The sequence below is a fragment of the Engraulis encrasicolus genome, chromosome 13 (assembly GCF_034702125.1).
Source record: "Engraulis encrasicolus isolate BLACKSEA-1 chromosome 13, IST_EnEncr_1.0, whole genome shotgun sequence".
NCBI classification, from domain to species: domain Eukaryota; kingdom Metazoa; phylum Chordata; class Actinopteri; order Clupeiformes; family Engraulidae; genus Engraulis; species Engraulis encrasicolus.
The window spans coordinates 24,294,577-24,314,576 of record NC_085869.1 but is presented as its reverse complement, the minus strand read 5'-3'; the positions used below and the strand labels follow the sequence as shown (position 1 = coordinate 24,314,576).

Here is a 20,000-nt window from a genome sequence, read left to right as displayed (position 1 = left end):
GTGTGTGTGTGTGTGTGTGTATGTGTCTGTGTGTGTGTGTCTGTGTGTGTGTGTGTGTGTGTGTGTGTGTGTGTTTGTGTGTGTGTGTGTGTGTCTGTGTGTGTGTGTGTGTGTGTGTGTGTGTGTGTGTGTCTGTGTGTGTGTGTGTGTGTCTGTGTGTGTGTGTGTGTGTCTGTGTGTGTGTGTGTGTGTGTGTGTCTGTGTGTGTGTGTGTCTATGTGTCTGTGTGTCTGCATGTCTGTGTGTGTGTGTGTGTATTATTATGTATTAGTGTGTGGGTGTCTAACTCCCTCTCTCTGGAAAACAACAGAGTCAGTGAACCGCACCCTAATTCCCCAGAGGATGCATACATACATCAATGGGGTTTCCTGCGGCAGGATGGCAGGCAAGCAGGGGCCGCGCTGCACTGCCAACCTCTGAACTCCTAATCCAGTTAACTCAAGTAGCCAGGGCCATTAGCCCGCGACCAGGGACACTTGAGCCCCAGCCCCAGCGAGCTTGCATTAGTTCGTTAACAATGGGCTCCACACAAAGACAAACTGCAAACACACTGCACACTGATCTCATTGCTCCAAGGGGCCACACGCAAAACTGTTGCCGTTGTCGACATATTTGAAAGGGGTCGTTGAAACGTCACCCAGCCACCTTGACTAGGGATAGGAAACAATGAAACAACATAAAAGGGTGTAGGGTTGGATGGTGCAATGCCTTGTAATCAGAGCAATTAATGAACTTTTTAATCACTAGCCAATTTGACTAGCTACGCATACATTAACTATCAAAAAAAGTGGCTGCTAAGTGTTCAGTGTCCAGCCAAACTGAATTTTAACCAGTGTTTGGCCGGTTTGCAGATGTTAATTTAAAGCCCTCCTTGTTGCAGTTATAGACAATAGACAATAATTCCTAATGCATCCTCATTACATATGTTGAATGCTTTAAAAACAAAATCAAATTAGTAAGTGAACAATTCTTGCACACCTCTTTGGTCAGGTGCGTAGGAGTGGAACCCCAGGGTCACCAACGTTAAAGCAAAGAAAGCTCCTGCACACTAGTGTTCACATTTGCATGGTTTACTGCGACGTTTCAGTCTACTAACCTTCTTCAAGCTATTCAAAAGGGTTGAATGGCTTGAAGAAAAACAAAATCAATTGAAAGGTTAGGCTACATCACTGACAACAAACCAGATTTTCAGAATGGCATATTCATAGTCGTATGTAAATACACATGAAAGCACTGAATGCCAGTTAGCACAGTCATGTTGCACATTTGAAGGAGTCAACATCTGGGTGAATTCAGAGCTCACACAACACAACAACAATAACAACAACAAATGCTAACAACAACAAAAATGCTAACAACAACAAAAATGCTAACAACACTGCCATGCATCTGTCTGTTGTTTGGGGCTGTGTCATAATTCTGTCTGTGTTTCACAAATGTCACCCAGCGTCACACACAAAACACTTCAGATGAAAACAATGTCTTCAACCTCCGCCTATCTTCTCTCGCGAGCCCTGACCTTTCCCAGGGAGCGTGATGTGCCTACTGTTGGTCCCCATGCTGCAATGATCTCAACCACAACGCAAACAAAACAAGAACGCCACAGCTTCAGCACAACCAGACCCAGAATACTTGAGAGGGGAGAGAGCCAAACTATGCCAAGTATCCACTTGTTTTGCCACGTGGGAGTAGGGCACTGAGAGCCACATGGTGACTCGAGAGAACGTTTTTATTTTCACCCTGTGCCGCTTGAAGAGAGGGGTTTGTTCAAACGGGTCACAGCAGTGTTTTTCATGCATAAAATGGATTTTGTCTGGTTCGAAATGTCAGTGTGAGAATATATAAGTCATGAAGGGGGAAGAGGGAGGCTGGGAGGTTGGCTACCCAGGAGCAGCAGAAACAGCAGCAGTAGTGACATGACATACAGGGAGTGGTTCTCAAACTTTTCCCATTATTCCCCCCCTGCGGAGGGTCTGGATGCTTCCGAGCCCCAAGCAACAGCAGTACTCGCCTTTACTATGTTATTCAAATTTATGACCATTTACAATCAGTCCCTCCAGGAAATCGCGATGTTGCGATCGCGGCGTTTTTCACAACTTCAATGAATTCCCGCGAATTCTGCGCGAGAGCGCAACTTTAACCAATCACCGCGATTTCCCGCAACTTTGAACACTTTGAACCAATCCATGTTGCGCTGACTTCACTGACGTCGACAAACTTCCTTTCAAAAAGGATAATACAATAAAAAAATACAATAAAAAAGTAACCTAGCAATCAGTCCCAGCACTTTACTCTGCATGTACAAAGTTGTAGGTGAGGGGGGGGAAACTAATAAATACTAATGTAGGAAACGCCATGTTCTCATTGCGCGTCTGCTCGCATGGTCATAGGAGGGAAAATGTATGCCTAGTCTGGCATAACCAATAGGCCTACATTTTTAAAGTGGTAGGCCTACATAACTATATAATTAACACTTCATGACAGTCATCTACATTACGCCAAGTATAGGGCTCCTACAACAAGATGTGTGTTTTTTCTTCTAAAGCGGTCCACCTGCTGGACCACTTAGTTGTTTGACTTGTGCGCGTACAGAAGGCAACATTTTCCCTCCGAATTGAGATGCGCAAATGTCTTGTCCACAACAAAGGAGTAATTTCCATCCTTCATTGTGAATGCTGCATGCATGCCTGGCCGATATTAATCTCTTTCGCGCAAATTGGGCTATGGCTGGATACGAGCACTTGGTGACCGTGGTGTCAAATCACTTTCGTTTAACCTGGCGCGGTCAAACGGGCAAGGAACACGGAACATGAATAAAACCAGAGCAGACACGTTGGGAAGCTGTGGGACTAAGTTGGAAAACTACTTTCTGTCTCTCCCTCTCCTTCTCTCTTTGCGCGATTGACTGTATTGATTGACAGCTGAGAACTCCGTTCTACAGGCGACGTGGTGTTTTATAGATGACAATCTTGTTTTGTTTTATATTCACAAGAGCACCACAATTAATTAATTTCTGAGCATTATTCAGCAAGCACCCTTCACAACTGGAAATCTGTGAACTCCATCCTCGTTACATTGAATGATCATCAGCCGTTAATTTAAAGCCGGCTGACGGCGCAGGAGAACAAAAAAAAAACCCTAGGCCTATGCCTTCTTTCGAAAGCGACCCCTCCCTCTGCTTTTATTTGTGTTGCTTTTGACAAGCTTGAAAATTAAATGCCGACACAGGCAGGCTATGTGTAGCAGACGACTCACATTAACCAGGATTTCAGTCACAAGAGTTCCTTTCACGCACCCTCTTCAACTGGGTGGACATGCCTAATTCCGACCGCCTATTTATAGGCCTAAGTGATACTAGTTAATTATGTAGCCTATCCACTGTTTAAGTCAGGAATGGATATCGACAGGATACGAAGTTTGTATGCTTAGCCTACAATTTGAAACGGTGATGACATTTAAAACAGTCAAACGGCCATAAACAGCATTGTAATGAAGGGTGTTGTAATGGCAGCATGAAAGAGATGGAACTTTTCACGACGACATTCTGGCTAAAAGCTCGTCCTGGCCGCTTCCCTGCTTTGCTTAAAGGACCAAAATTATAATATAAAAATGGAAATAATATAAAAACACCAGAGGACTGGAATGTGGCAGTGTCCTTTACTTTCACGCGTGGGGAAACGCAACAAAAATCGCACCTTTCACTTCATGCCGCAACAAAATCGCAACAACACAGTAAGAAGCTCCGCAACTTTTATCGCGATTTTCTGGAAATCCTCGTGCACCATCTAGCAATTCCGACCGCGATTTTTTGAGAAAATGCCCGCGATTTCCTGGTGGGACTGTACAATATAACGTTGGTGAGGGCTTAAAATCTATTGCTTATTGGAGAGAGAAAATAATTTCCTTTGGGGGGAAAAAACCCAAAATCGGATGTCACAGGCCCCCCCCTGCAATGCCTCCGCCCCACTTTGAGAAACACTGACATACAGTATGTCTATTGGGGAGCAACACTTAGATCAGGGAAACTCACGCTCGGGGGTCAAATCTGGCCCGCCCTGATATACACTACATTCTATGGGCCCACCACAGCATCATTATATTTGGCCTGCGAGATCATTTCAAGGGCGTATTACAGTTGGCCCACATACACCATTAATATGCAGTATAGTAACATGTAATTTGGTGTGCAATAGGAATGGAATCAGCTGAGGCCAAAGTAACGTCAAAGTAACAAAGTTACACCATCACTCATACACTCAATGTTCAGGCACATTTAAGCTACCATACACATATGAGTGTTGGTGACATTTGCTTTAAGTATTAAAAGCGTGCATGCACAATTTTAGCCCTTTTTGAAAATAAATATTGAGTTCAGCCCTGCAACTTTTGATTTGGCTCCCTGTGAATTTGAGTTTGACACCCCTGACTTAGATGGTGCGCTGGTTGCCACACAGTTTGGAGTGTCACCAGATCTCCTGTCCACACAGGCCATCGTTGCTGTTGTTGGTTGGAGGAGTGAGCTGTAGGGGGGACAGATGAGGCAGGGGACAGGGGCTGGCAAACAGTGACAGCTCGGGTGGGTGTCCTACCCGATGGTGACCAGTGTACTGACGGTTTGAGGTGTGGGTGTGTGTGGAGGATATGAGGCGTGGGGACAAGGGACCCGGGTCGGGCCGGGAATCGAACTCGGGTCAGCCGCATGGTAGACGAGTGCCCTACCGTTTGGCCACGGCAGGGCTGACAGGGACAACTCTTGAAGGAGGGGATCTTACCTGGCGGTCCTCCGGTTCACTCAGGTCATAATGTTGGTCGATTGATTGGCTAGGTGAGTGAGGTGTGAGGTGTGTGTTGGGTAGATGAGGCATGAGACTGGGGGGACAGGGACAGTTACGGGGTAGGATGTCTTACCTGGCAGTGTGCACGCTTCAACTCTGCCCCCTACAGAGCAAAGTGCCTTAACTACGCTATTAGTGACAAAAATGCCTTCAATGCCTGGAGTGCGTCTTAATATGCGACCTTGCCTCCTCCACTTGCCTCCTCCACTTGCCTCCTCCACTTCTCGTCATGATGACATCACTGACAACAGCATTATATTTCAATATCTTGCAAAAGCTCAATTGTAGAGTTTTTTTCTCATTTGCAATTGGGATGGTGAATGAAAAACAGTCCCCCAAACGTTGTTGTGGCTAGGCTGACAGCTGGGAAACTTTATCGTTTTCTCCACGGAGGAGGGGCCAGGAGGCGGGAACGAGGAGACAAGCGCAAGTGGAGGAGGCAAGGTCGCATATTAAGACGCACTCCTGGTATTAGGTTGGATATTGTTGTAGTTACTACAAATTTGACTGAGCAATATCTCTAAAATGGGACACATTTCAGAACTATAAAGCTTTATTGCAAGGTAACAAAGGTGTAAGGAAGACCGTTTCCTGTCTAAACTCAATTTTGACACAATATGTAGTTACTGCACTTTGCCTTTGTGGGTTCAGTACTGGGGACTGGGGTGTGTTAGGAAGATGGGACAGGGGCAGGGATGGGGGATGGGGGGACAGGGACAAAATACTGGGGACATCTCATTACCTGGTGGTGTGCATGCTTCTACTGAGGACTGGACCAGCACGGAGCGCCTCTTAGACGGCATGGGCATCTTGCGCTCTTTGTATTTGGCCAAGGCTGCTTGAACGGCTTCTGTGTGCAAATCTGCAGGGAAAAAAACAACAGAATACAAGAAAACAATTCACACAGGGGCATGATAAATGGCTGTATTATCGAAACAACAGCAGAGTGAGCATTATTCGTTTCCCCAATGTTATTTAGCCTTATTAGTACATCTTCGGTGCTTCATCAATACTCGTAATGCCATGCAGGTACATTTAATAGCCCAATTCATTACCCGGCAACTGACCTTCAATATTTTTTTTTTTCAGCTAGGAAAGGAGTACAAGCAGGAACTCACAAATGAATTCATATTTGAATGTTATTACTGCACTTGTACTTAAAAAAAGAGAGAAAATCTTTATGCTTTAATGGGCCATTCTACAACAAAATGGCAATGGTGCAATCTCTTTCTCTTTCCCCAACTTTGCATAGTCATGCAGTGCTGTACATTTTTGGACAGTTCCGGTCAGGCAGGATGAGAGGAGAGAAGTTGCAGTGACGTGGGTGGAGATGAGATGAGATGACATGGGTGTTGGCTGGTTAGTTCGGGGCGGATTCTTACCCGAGCGGAAACGCTCATCCCGTGTGTTTGGCGTGCGTGATTTGTTCTGTTTGGAGCCGGCCGGAGGAGCTTGGGACGACGCCTGAATACGGTGATCAAGCTGCAGAGACGGGTCTACTCCTGAGGAGGGGGGACAGCAAGACAAGGGGAGAGAGAGAGAGGGAGAGAGAGGGAGAGAGAGAGAGAGAGAGAGAGAGAGAGAGAGAGAGAGAGAGAGAGAGAGAGAGAGAGACAGACAGACAGACAGGCGGAGGGAGAGAGAGAGAATGAAAGAGAGAGAGAGGGAGATAGAAAGAAAGAGAGAGAAAGAAAGAGAGAGGGAGAGAGAGAGAGAAAGAGAGAGAGAGAGAGAGAGACAGAGAGAGAGAGAGAGAGAGAGAGAGAGAAAGGGGTGAGAGAGAGTTTGAGAGGGAGAAAGAAAGAAAGAAAGAAAGAAAGAAAGAAAGAAAGAAAGAAAGAAAGAAAGGGGTGAGAGAGAGTTTGAGAGGGAGAGAGAAAGAAGGGGGAGATGGGGGAGGGAAAAACAGGGAGAGAAAGAGAGGATTTATGCCGGCTTCCTACCGCTCAGTAAGAACCTCGTTGGCATTCTAGGGTGGGTCACCGAGAGTTCATAACGAAGGAGTTTACATGCATGTACGCCTGCGTGCGCACACACACACGCACACACAACTCGCCAGAGATCTGAAATGTAAAGTATCCAAACGGGTTGCGCTGTGGAATTAGGCCACTTCGACTCACATTGACAGAGGAAGATTAATGATGAAGCTCAGTTTCAAAGCCCGCCGCCACTGCTCAACACGTGTACACACACACACTCACACACAGAGAGACACAGAGAGACACATACACACAGAGACACATACACACAGACACACACACACAGAGACACACACACACACACACCAGCAGGAGGCCCCACAGGTGGCATGTGTGTTCGTTGGTTCAGGGACTGAGGAGGTCCCCACACCAGACATTATCAAGGAGTTCGAACAGAGAAAAAGGCTGTTTACCTCAATAATCTACAAGCGAGAAATTCTGGTCCTTGATTAATTTGCTTGTAACATTAAAAGAAAATCTGTGTTTTACACTGCTACTGATTGCGCGACCATTAGAATGCCAGATACCAGATAAACACTGGCATGGATTTTGGACAACATGATAAGAAACAGCAACGACTGAGGAAATTGCACCACTTAGGCCTCATTGCTTTAAAACAAGCCCCTGTGAAAACTCACACGCAGAGAAACCCAAATAGTGACAGCGAGAGTGGGGATTAAACAGACGGAAGGCGGGAATAGTTTTTTTCAGAGGGGGAAAAGCGAGATCTGATTTGTTCTGTTAAATAGCAATGTTGTGAAAATAGCAAGCACTGAGAAACAGGGGCCTATACTAAGAAGCTGGTTCAGGAGTAAACCTTCCAACAGAAGAGCCTGGAGTCCTCATTTTCTTAAAAAAATGAGGACTCCAGGCTCTTCTAATAGATGATTTACCTCTTAACTTAAAGGACCACTTGAGTCAATTTCAGTATTGCTCATGCTACCCTTGACTTGTCAATACCCGGTGATGCCACATTTTTTGGCTCAGCCCTTTCCGAGATATGAGCTATTCTAATGGGGGCAGCGTTTGTTTACATTTTTTTTTATTATTAACATAGGCCCACTCCAAATATTTTCCCAAAAGGTACAACTGTTTGCTAGTTGTCTGCTGATGTTGTATAACCTTTTGGATGTTGTTGGGAATAAATAAAAATGTTTTTGAAATGTAAACAAAGCGCTGCCCCCATTACAATGACCAGGATCTTGGAAAAGGCTGAAGATAAAAGAAAAAAAAACTCAGCTACTGACAAGTCTAGCGTAGTGTGAGCATTACAACTGCATGTTGAAATTGACTGAAGTTATCCTTTAAAGTGCTTATGAAACGAAAACAAACGGTCATTCCCATTAAAGACTTGTTTTTTCTGATAGCATTGATGAGACTTTGAACCCAATCATCCCGGAGGAACTTGTGAAAATGGCAACTCAAAGTGTGAATTCTGTGAAATTTGGTGTGACTAATGAGCTGGGCTGTGACATCAAAGAGGAGAGTCCCTGGTTTGCTAGTATGGCGATCTGAGAAAACAACACACATTTGATGGACCCACATCTTATAAAGGAACCAAAATTCTGGTACAAACATCAGCGTGTCGAAAAACCACACATCCAACCTCATGAGAAAAAAAAAACAGCAGCACAAATCTATTTCAGAGGCACTGATACATCTGTAGAAAGTGACATGTCTGACAGGCGAAGTGACGATTGTTGACATAGCCTGACAGTTCGTTTTGTTTATGGTTACGGTTGCTAAGGGCGCTTTGTAATGACCCAAAGATGACATGGCGTGTGTGTTTGTTGACAAATGGGGGGCATTTTGATTCAATTGCGCGATATAGTGTGATTGAAATGCATGTAGGCTACATGCAAAAATATCATCAACTAGAGAAAAAACGGAGGTATTAGGCTGTTGGAAAAATACCCTAGATAGCCTGAGTCCTCAGCATATTTTTAGCGTTTATCATTATTATTATTTTTTGTGCTCAAAGTCACAGGCGTTGCGTGTCCCTCAGCCTGACTCTGAGGACGAGGTGTGTCCAAACGTCAGCCACACGTGCACCACAATACTAAAAACAAACAATCAACGCTTCAAAGTAGGCCTACACTATGTGCATCTCCGTTTATTCGCTAAGCAGTAGCCCAGTCTGTGAGTTGGCTGTCCTCGACCGAGAGCACCACGCTGATGCGCGGATATCCTCCCAAAACCAATTTATTGACCAGTTGAATGGCAATCAACAAAAAGTGCATATTCCGAGAGCATTCGCATCGGTTTGGCATGTAATGTGCATTACCCTTTCCTGAAAACAACATACAAAGTAGATGGACAAGGTAAAACGAGTAGCCTAAAGCAAAGCAGTGCACTCACCTGTCTTCGTGCCCGAGCAGTTACAGGGGCAGTTTCAGTCTGCACGCCAGCGATGTCAATTGTTGGAACTGCTTGAGGCAATAGCATTCCCTTCAGTCCAACCATGCCCACGATCTCCACATTTGTGGTGAAGCTTGCTTCAAAACCACACATTGGATCCACAGAGTCCTAGCTTGTTTTAGCCTTCTCCTTGTCGGCCACAGTTCCATCATTCTTCACAGAAGGGAACTTGTGCAAAGATATTCCTTCTGTCAAGTAGCCATTTTTGCAGGCAGCTGGCACCGTTCGGCCCTCCAGCAACACACTGCTTGACACTGCGCTTTGTTTTGGTACTAGCCGCCATTGATCTGAACAAGGTGGAATGAGGTGAACTCACCCCTTCTATGTCACGCATACCATTTGCATAAAATTTGCATGTCACCAAAAAAGGTAAACATAACACTTTTTGGGAACGTTTTAACATGACTTTTAGGACAAAATAGCACCCAGACAATATCCCATTTTATTCACAAGGCTTAGAACTTTCAGAATCTGTCCTGGAAATGGTCAAATTCCTTTACTTTGTTTTTGTTTCATAAACACTTTAACCTGATGTACTCTTCTTAGCTTCTTAGTATAGGCCCCAGAGCTCTAAGCTGTGACATAGCTGAACAGCAGAACTGCATCAAGCTGTCAGAAGCAGTGGAGAGAGAACATGCATATGGCCGACCACACAGACCTCCCGGGAGCCATGATGTCGAGCGCAGTCTATATTCAGACACGCGAGACCCAAAATTGGACATATTCTGAGAAATGTGCCACGGGGCAGGCAGCATAAGAGTGGAACATCTTATCGAGCCGAGCGGCTCTGCATAATCGCACGAGAATCCAAACTATGCTTTCGGAAACCGACCACAAAATGAGAGGCCCACCACTCGGTGTGTCTCTCCAGGCCAACTCCCTGTCTTTCTTTCTTTCTTTCGCGTGTGCTGAAATTAGCAACAAACTAAAACAAAACAAACAAAAAAAACAGGAAAAGAGACTCTTTTCACCTTCTCCCGAAAAGCATCTTTCTTGATGACTCACAGAGCTCTTATGGGGATGCAAGTCATGACATCCTTTGCTTCCTTAGTACTCTAAGGAAGGAATTTGACTTATAGGAACCTTCACGCATCAATGCAGAGCAAAGTGAGGAGGAGGGAAAAAAAGTGGATCTGCATTCTCTAAAACTTTTGAATAACCCAGCGTGGAGGGAAAAAAAAGAAAAACGTGGTGCCAGCTAGGCCCATATTTAGCTCAGCCACACCGCACGTCAAGTGCTTCCCCTCTGGCGAAACAACATACACGGCGTAGTTCTAGAGCATTTCCTGTTAGTGTCGGGGCATTTTGGAAGCTGGCAATGAAATAAGATTGCTCATTGGATCGTGGGTGGGGAAGAAGAACAACAACAAAGCTTCTGGCCTTCCTGAAATGTCATGCTTTTCTTTCTGCATTCCTGGCCAGGTCACTCCACTTGATGGGAGACCAATGCACTGTGGGTGCCAAGAGAGCAAAAAAAGCATCCTGCCCTTGCCCTAGGGAAACAAAAAGAATCACCACACTCTGGTGGACTCAGTTTTGTGGCTTTTTAATTTAGTGAACAAGGTGTTGAAACGAATTGTTCACTAAATAAAAAAGCAGCAAAATTAAGTCCACCAGTGTGCGGTGATTCTTCTCGTTTCCCTTGGCTTACTGATGACTAAACTTCACCAGCACCTAGAAACTGGTTGTGTATACATAGGACTTTCAGATCGTTAAAGCATCCTTCCCCGTCAATGGGCCTCAGCACTGTTCAGTGGAGCTGTGGACTGTGCACAGTCTGGTAAAGGCATCAATGCAGCACACACACACACACACACACACACACACACACACACACACACACACACACACACACACACACACACACACACACAGTGAGTGATGGTCCTCATTTTGCTAGGGCATTGTGATGAACTTCAGCAACTTCTTCAGACTGCAACTTCTTCAGACCGTGCCCTCGTCTTGTACGGGACAAGACCCCCAGTGACCCCATTGCCTGGGCTAAGCCATTTTCATTTATTAAAACACAGAAACGCACACATGGTCAGTGTGCGCCCTGTTCCAATTAGAGGGTGGGGATTTCTCAAGGACATGCATGCACGGCATGCCATGCCATGGCATGCATATTTTGGCGGGCCAAACAAGTTTAATGTTGGCCATTGTGTTGAGATGAAATTAGATTAGGCCTTTCTGCTTGAAGGATGTCTTCCCCCTCAGGGCTCGGCCCTGAAGTCCTGACCCCTCATTGGACCTTAACTGAAAACCCCTCCTGGAGCAGCTTAAGGGATCGGACTGGTCATAACCAGTTCTAGAAAACAGCAATAGGCTTCAGGCATTTGGTCAACGATAGTTCAATAAGTCACACAGAATAGCTTGAGAGTGTCGCAACCTTCCCCCCAGCAAAAAAAAAACAAGCTCTCACAAGTTGGCTTTGTTGCCCAGCATTGTCTCTTAATCCTACAAAGCAAACCAGTCTTACAAAGGATTGACAAAACAAAACAATTGTTAACCTACCGTAGGGCCGGTCGTTTTAGTTGCCGGGTAGAAATACCTGTGTGGACCAATCACAGGGCTAAGCTCCCCAGCGGAGCATGGAATCTAGATGATGGAATTTGAAGGATTTTTAAAAGTTATGACATCCGAGTCCTCCTTGTCTGGTTCAAAGCCATTAATCATTTTGTATTCTGCACTGAGCTTAATTACTAAGAGCCAATGTCGAAGTCAAACCTGCGAGAGGAAAACAAAAAATGAAATCTGTAGTACCCTCACCCATGGGAGGAGGCACAACATATACAGTCATTCTTCCTTCACAACAAATCCTTCATTCTTCAATAAGCTGGCTGTTCAATTATTGTCTAATTCGCCTTCATTTTTATTTGTAGGCAGTGGGATGATCGCCCACATTCCTGGCAACTGTTTTGTCAGGCAACATTTTTGCAGTGTCACACGGACAAGTTATTTGGCACCTTTCCTTCTGAGGGGAAAAGGCACAAGAAAATCCCTTCATTATTCAATAATACTCCAGAAACTGGGCATGTGTTTTCTAACCTGCCTTCATTTTGTATGTCCACCATGGGCTGATTGCCACGTTCCTTCAGATTGCAAGTTTAACAACTTCAACAACACGGACAATCTGGAGCTATTTGGCACCTTGTCCTCTGAGGAGAGGTGGGCCAGAAGAGTGATTTGTGGCCTCCGCACTGCAGGGCTTTCTGAGTAAGGCGAGACTGGAAACGCAATGCTGAAAGACAATCCGACCACCACCACCACCACCACCACCAGCAGCACCACCACCACCAGCAGCACCAGCACCAAACGTGCTCTAGTTCCCCTGTCGATTCCACATCCTTTTACACCCTCTGGATCATCCAGGCCGTGCTGACATTCGGTTATATAATATACGAGCCCATAAAGGAGCAGGCTGGCCTGGCTCTTCCCTGGGGTTAAGCACTTCGTACGAGGTCTCTTCGCGAGTGCCTGCACCTTCCCATCCTTCCACCCCCCCACCCCCCACCCAGCCCAGCTCAGGGGGGGTCCTGTTTCGCCGCCTTGGCATGCGTGCTGGGGGTCTGTGAGTCAGTGCTCGATTCCACCTTCCAACCTCCACATGGGTCAATCACAGCGAGCGGTCTCAGCTGCTGCTCAGCTTACTATGGGGTACATGCATCCAAGGAAAGGGGTGGATTAACTTGACGCACATTGACCCATTCTTGAACATCACATGGTGCTTTGATGACACAAAAAGGATGTTAGTAATGTTTGCGGCATCACTGTCGTGTTCGCAAACTGACTCATTTGTTTTGTTGCTAACTCTCCACTGTACTGTTCCATAGTGCTGCTGGTTAGGGGAAACAAAAGAGCTAGGGCCCTATGCCGGGAAAGAGCAAGACCAAGGGAAAGAAAGAAAGACAGAGAGAGAGAGAGAGAGAGAGAGAGAGAGAGCGCGAGAGAGCGCGAGAGAGCGCGAGAGAGAGAGAGAGAGAGAGAGAGAGAGAGAGAGAGAGAGAGAGAGAGAGAGCGCGAGAGAGAGAGAGAGAGCGAGCAGGCTGGGGCCGCAAGGGCTGAGCTAAGCCGCAGCAGAGAGCAGAGAGCACAATGGTACCTTAATGACAGAGGCTGTCACAGTGCTGGGAAAGACATCACCACCACCGCTGCTGAGGGGAGCGGAGCTGAGCGGAGCTGAGCGGAGGCTTGCTTGCTATGTTGTGCTGTGCTGCGCAGGGCCAGATTAAGATGGCCAAGGGCCCCTAGGCTACAGGTTCCTCTGGCCCCCTTCCCTCAAAAGGGAAGTTTTGCGACAAATGTACATAGAGAGTGTCATAATTACAAGCTATTAATTAAGGACAACATGGCTCCCAACTGTAATAAACAACAACAGATACATTTTTCAATATTGCATCTCGTCACAATTCTGCAATTTTTCAATGTTGGACAATCAGGGGTTTCCCCTGGCAGGTAGGTAGGGGGGGCCCTAGACTGCAGCCATATCTAGCCTGTGGTGGGGCCCCCTGGCAGGTAGGGGACCCCCTAGGGTGCAGCCATATCTAGCCTGTGGTGGGCCCCCCTGGCAGGTAGGGGACCCCCTAGGCTGCAGCCATATCTAGCCTGTGGTGGGGCCCCCTGGCAGGTTGGGGGGGGGCCCTAGGCTGCAGCCATATCTAGCCTGTGGTGGGGCCCCCTGGCAGGTAGGGGACCCCCTAGGCTGCAGCCATATCTAGCCTGTGGTGGGGCCCCCTGGCAGGTTGGGGGGGGGGCCCTAGGCTGCAGCCATATCTAGCCTGTGCGCATTAATCCGGCCATGTTGCTGGCTGCGCTGTGTTGTTGCTGAGTGAGATAGGGCCCCTGCTCCGCTCCTTTTCCAGAGGCGTCGGCCAAACCAAAAGCACGGCATTGTGGGGAGAAAGGGCAGACAGCGGTCCACCACTGAGGACTCATAAAATATTCATCCAGGGCCCTCGTCTCTCTGGCTCGGGGACTAAAAATAAACACGGCGATAGACACACACACACACACACACACACACACACACACACACACACACACACACACACACACAGGCATGCAAACACACACACACTGACACATGTATGCAGATGTGCACAGTGACAGGAACCCAAACATACACAGGCAAACACACACACACAGACAAGACACACATGGGCAAGTGTGTGCACACAAGTGTGGACGCACGCACGCACACACACACACACACATACACGCACAGAGACACAAACACACACACACACATATGCGCGCACAAGCACAAACGCACACGTGGACATTACAAAGCAGACTGATGGCATGCACAGACGAGACGAGACCACAGCTAGTTAGTCAGCAGCACAGCAGAACAGAGCAGCAGGGCTGAGCTTCTCCACAGAGAGAGAGGGCCCCCTAAAACACCTCGTCAGGGGGCCCCTGCCTGCAGCCCCCTCGGGCAGACTCAGGGCAGGGCAGGGCAGGGCATCGAGTTCCCAGTCCTTCCATAAGGGCAAAGAGGGTGGAGTAATAAAGAGGCTTCGAAACCCGCCCACCCAATGCAAAAGTGTGTGCTCAAGTTGGGTCTCCTAAGGGGGCGTTGAGGACTCCGAAGGTCTCCTAACCGAAGGTCTCCTAAAGGGGCGTTCACCCGACAGAAAGTGGATACCAGAAATGAACTGAAATGACTTATCTCTGTCTATAAGATCTCTGATAAGGGCCCTCTGCATCATCATCCCTCCCTCCCTCCCTCCCTCCCTCCCTCCCTCCCTCCGCCCTCCAAACACTACTTTCTTTCCATCCATTCAGTATTGATTGTCTTCCCCCGTGAAAGCTACTTAGCAGAGATGGTCGTTTGTACTGTTAACTGTGGCCACTCTACTAGGAGCGAATCCCAAATGTCCACTCGTCGACGTCGACGTCGTGTGTCGTGGCGGGGGTTCGCTGATGTAACCGATACCCTCCATAGAGTGCACTCTACAAAAGTCATCAAGTGGCCATTTCGGACAGGGGGCCTGCCTGACCTTCTGATCTCCCCGGACAGCACTGAAAACAGCCGTGTGGTCAATCACAGGTCTGGCACTGCACGGAGCAATGGGCAATCAGACGACGCCAACTGAGCAACAAAGCCGGCCTTTTTTATACTTCTCTGCCGATCGCAACAGACTGGACGGCTCCAGTAGAGTGCATCAACGCAGGGTACACTTACAGGACAGCCATCAAACAACAGCAAACCCACCCCGGGGGTTGAGTGCTGCTAACTTCATTGTAGGCTGCAGAGTCAGACCGAGGTCAAAACCACTGCTCAATGCTACAGTAGATGAGACTGTCTTGTCTTGTTTATGCCGTGAGTAACTCATACTGCCCTACAAAGCAAAAAGGCAGTAACGACACAGAGCTCAAAACTGAATAAGTTGACATTAAAATGATACTGCAATCCAGTATAAGTGGTTTTTGGAAGATTATTGACATGTGACAGTTTTGTTACTTTATATTACCACCTTTTTTGCAGACCAATCATTTTTTTAACTTTTGACTTTGATATATATGCCATTAAAGTCATAGTAGCTCATTTTAAACAGCAATGCAGTTACTGCCTTTTTGCTTTGTAGGGCAGCATAGCTCTCAGAGTTGCAGTGCTGTGGCCCTGCCGTGGCTCTAACGGTAGGTCACTGGGGTCTGCTGCGCAGGTGACTCTGCCTGGGCTTCCCGGCCTGGTCCTTTGCCAACCCTTCCCCATCTCTCTCTCTCTCTCCCCACTCATTTCCTGTCACTCTCTCTGACTGTCCTATCATAAAGTTAAGTAATAAAAGAACCAAAAAAAAATCTATAAAACAAAACAAAAGTGTTGCAGTGCTACCAGTTGGGTGTTTGGAGCTCTCTGACAGCTCCACACAGCAGTGAGGGTTATAGACTGAGTCTCACACACACACACACAGACAGACACAGACACAGACACAGACACACACACACACACACACACACACACACACACACACACACACACACACACACACACACACACACACACACACACACACACACACACACACACACACACACACACACACACACACACACACACACACACACACACACACACGGCAGAAACGGATTACAGTACCAGGAACTGGCTAATTCCCAATGCCTGTCCCTAGAAGGGATAAAATATTTTAAAAACTTTTACTTTTTATAACTTTTTTTATATTGTTTTTTTTTTAATAAGAGCAGCCTATCCATTCAACCAACCCATTCAATCAATCTTAAAGACAGCCAATATACATATAGCCATATACAGCCATATACTAATGTCCAGTCAGTACTTGTACAAAAATGTACAATCTCTGCCTACCTTTCTTTACACTGGACCTACCTTACACACACACACACACATTTACACACACACACACTTACACACACACACACACTTACACACACAGTACCAGGAACTTTGGAGTAGAGCGAAGGGAGGAAACACTCAAACATTTCTCTAAAAACAGCACCCCTGCCACCCCAACATAACGTCAAGGTCATTAAAACACAAGATGACGCAGAGAAGTTGTGACAGAACTGCATCGTTTGCATGTCATGCTGCAAGTCCAAAAGATATGCTGTCTCATGAAAAAATAAAACTTTTCAAAAGAGGGTCATTCCACGCCAAATCAACAAGTGCCCACACAAGTGCTCTCTTTTTGCATTTTGCCCATGTTCAGGGTGGAAATTAAAAACGAAAACATCACATAAGACAAGTCTCATTGGCATTTTTAAAAAGAAGACTTCATGGAGAATGAAGAAAAAAATAAAATAAAAATCTGTGGACAATCCCACAAGGTGTTCTGGTGCTCTGAAAATGACACCCAAAATGATTTGTCAGACTTGTGAGGTCTTCTGGTCAAACACTGATGGGGTTTCCTTTCTATTTATAGATTTTTATGGGAGTGTTTCTACTTGTATCTACAAGGGAAAAAAATCACGAGGCTATGTTGGGCACAAATATGTCTTCTGAAGGCCTAAACGGAGCACAGCCAAAAACTCCAGTACAATTTGTATCGTCTTTGAGGGAATGCTATGACGATGCAGGATCATACAGACCAAAACTGACAGTTTAGCAACAAACTATTCCTATCTATGTACCAGCATGCCAAATTTGAGCTTCCTACATGGTTTAGTTATTGAGCTAGGGGCTTGTGAACTTTGACAAAAAAAAGAGTGTGAACAAAATAGGCACCCCCCCTCCCCTAGTAAAATTGGCTGTAACACGGAGAGTATGCATCTTACATTCAAATAAATTTACAGTGTTTCTCTTAAGTACCATGGGTACGCTTGGTAATATTTTCAGAATTTTTTGAGACCTAAGTGCGCGGGCACTTGTTGATTTGGCGTGGAATGACCCAAGAAGAGGATGTTAAGGGCAAGCGGGCAAGCAAGCAGGCAGGCCCAGGGTTCTTAGGTAATGAAAAAAAAACGCACACCGGTGTGCTACCATCCATTTTATTTCTGTGTGACGTTTTGGCCCGAAACGACACACAGAAATAAAATGGATTAAATGGGAGCTCACCGGTGTGCGTTTTTTTTTCCATTACCCATGGAGTTAACTTTTTTGAACCCGCACCCGAAACAAGTCTTATTTTGGATGTGCGTCATATTTGATTGGGAGGCCCCGGGGTTCTTACCTTGGATCTGTGGGATGTAGGGAGCCAGCAGCTTGCTGCGTTTCTTCTCATAGCCCTTTTGCGTGATGTCGCCTGGAGAGACAGAGACAGAGAGAGAGAGAGAGAGAGAGAAAGAAAGAGAGAGGGGGAGACAAAGGGGAGGGAGAGAGGTGAGTAAGGGGCAGTCTGTACCATGTCTGTGTCCGTCATCGCTCTACCCTGCGCCAGCCCTTTGCCCTGGGACTGCGGGTGGGGAGTTGGATGAGGAGAGGGGAGTGATAGTGGTGGTGGTGATGATGGGGGGGTCTGTTAGCAACAGCCTGACTTCATAGCCTAAGGCAGTGTCACTTCTCTGACCCAATGACAAGAGACTGGTGGAAAGAGTCTGAGAGAGAGAGAGAGAGAGAGAGAGAGAGAGAGAGAGAGAGAGAGAGAGAGAGAGAAAGAGAGAGAGAGAGAGAAAGAGAAAGAGAGAGGGAGAGAACACACGAGAGAGCGATAGAGATGACAGAGAAGTACACAAAACCCCACTGTGTTGCAACGGCGCTGGGCAGAGGACAAAGCCATGGCCAAATGCTTGATAAAAATCTCGAGACAAAATGAAAATGATCACTATGCCTGTACTGCATTCCTCATAACTCCTGAAGAGTTTAAACTTTTCAACTCCATAGGAGGCCTAACCCCCTCACATAGTCTTGTGATGTGATGTTATGTGTAGTCCTGTCTTAAACGAGTGTGGCTCAGGGTCGCAAAATGAATTTCAGTGCAAACTGACAAAAAGTATAATAGGGTGGTTGCTGTTTAAGGGCGTAACGCAAAAAAAAAAAAAAGTTTTTCCAATTCCTGAAAAAAATGATGGAAAAAATTGGAAGAGCCTACTAAGTGGGCTGAAAGCCAACAACAGTGAATGTTGTGTGAATATGTATGATGTGTATACACATGCAATGCATACTTTAGCCCTGCTGCCCCACCAACACGCCCTCTTGAAGGCGCCACACAGGCTCTCTGAGTGCGTTGCAATATGCAACCTTGCCTCCTCCACTTGCTTCTCTCCTCGTAACAGGAAGTAATATGTCATGATGACATCACTGACAACAGCATTATATTTCAATATCTTGCAAAAGCTCAATTGTAGAGTCTTTTTCTCATTTGCAATTGGGATGGTGAATGAAAAACAGTCCCTCAAAAGTGGTTGTGGCTAGGCTGACAGCTGGGAAACTTTTATCGTTTTCTCCACAGAGGAGGGGCCAGGAGGCGGAACGAGGAGACTAGCGCAAGTGGAGGAGGCAAGGTCGCATATTGCAACGCACTCTCTATCACCCTAACTGGCTCCGTAGACCAGGGCTGGATAACCCATACGGGCCAGTGGCACAGGGCCCAGGGGGACCAACCAATTACAACCAGTTAGGGGGCACCACAAGGCAACGACGTCACAAATATTGTTCATAAAGGGGGCACCGGCAAGGTGTAGTGCCCGGGGCACCACACTGTCTAAATATGGTCCTGCCATAGGCATGTCAAAGCAGAAGTCACCCAGGTGGAGATTGGAGAGGGGCCCAAAGGTAGTGACTCCAAAGTGATTAAGAGAAACACTCACTCTAGGTGTCACAAATACCATCTTCCTCATTTACACACGCTGTCTCTCTTACATGCGCGCACGCACGCACGCACACACACACACGCACACGCACACACACACACACACACACACACACACACACACACACACACACACACACACACACACACACACACACACATACACACACACACACACACACACACACACACACACACACACACACACACACGTCTCTCTCGGTTTCTCTCTTACACACACACACGCACACACACCAAAGCTTTCTGTGTATCTATATCTCAGTCACTTGCTCTCTCTCTCTGGTCGAATGTCCAGCATGCATACAAAATGAGGAGAGGAGAGGAGAGGAGAGGAGATGAGAGAGGGCCTGAGTATTGGAGCAGATCTCACCGCACATGTAACGCCGAATTCTCCGCAGATAACATAAACAGCCATTTAAAGGATCATTTCTGTGGCACACTTGGAAAACACACAACATTCTCTCTCTCTCTCTCTCTCTCTCTCTCTCTACTGTATCTCTCTCTCTCTCTCTCTCTCT

The 20,000-nt window shown here is 46.6% G+C and overlaps 1 protein-coding gene across 9 annotated transcripts in view; it reads right to left on the bottom strand.

The window, feature by feature from the left end:
- dip2a (disco-interacting protein 2 homolog A) overlaps positions 1 to 20,000 on the bottom strand; it is a 219,551-nt gene that overhangs the window by 70,689 nt on the left and 128,862 nt on the right. For 7 of the 9 annotated variants that reach the window (XM_063213515.1, XM_063213517.1, XM_063213516.1 and 4 more), the window contains exons 2-4: positions 17,884 to 17,955; positions 6,218 to 6,337; positions 5,578 to 5,697 (exon numbers count right to left, since the gene is read on the bottom strand). In XM_063213515.1, the coding sequence (XP_063069585.1) occupies positions 5,578 to 5,697; positions 6,218 to 6,337; positions 17,884 to 17,955 (312 nt within the window). The remainder of the gene's footprint in view (positions 1 to 5,577; positions 5,698 to 6,217; positions 6,338 to 17,883; positions 17,956 to 20,000) is intronic. The other 2 variants (XM_063213522.1, XM_063213523.1) reach the window with 1 other exon arrangement.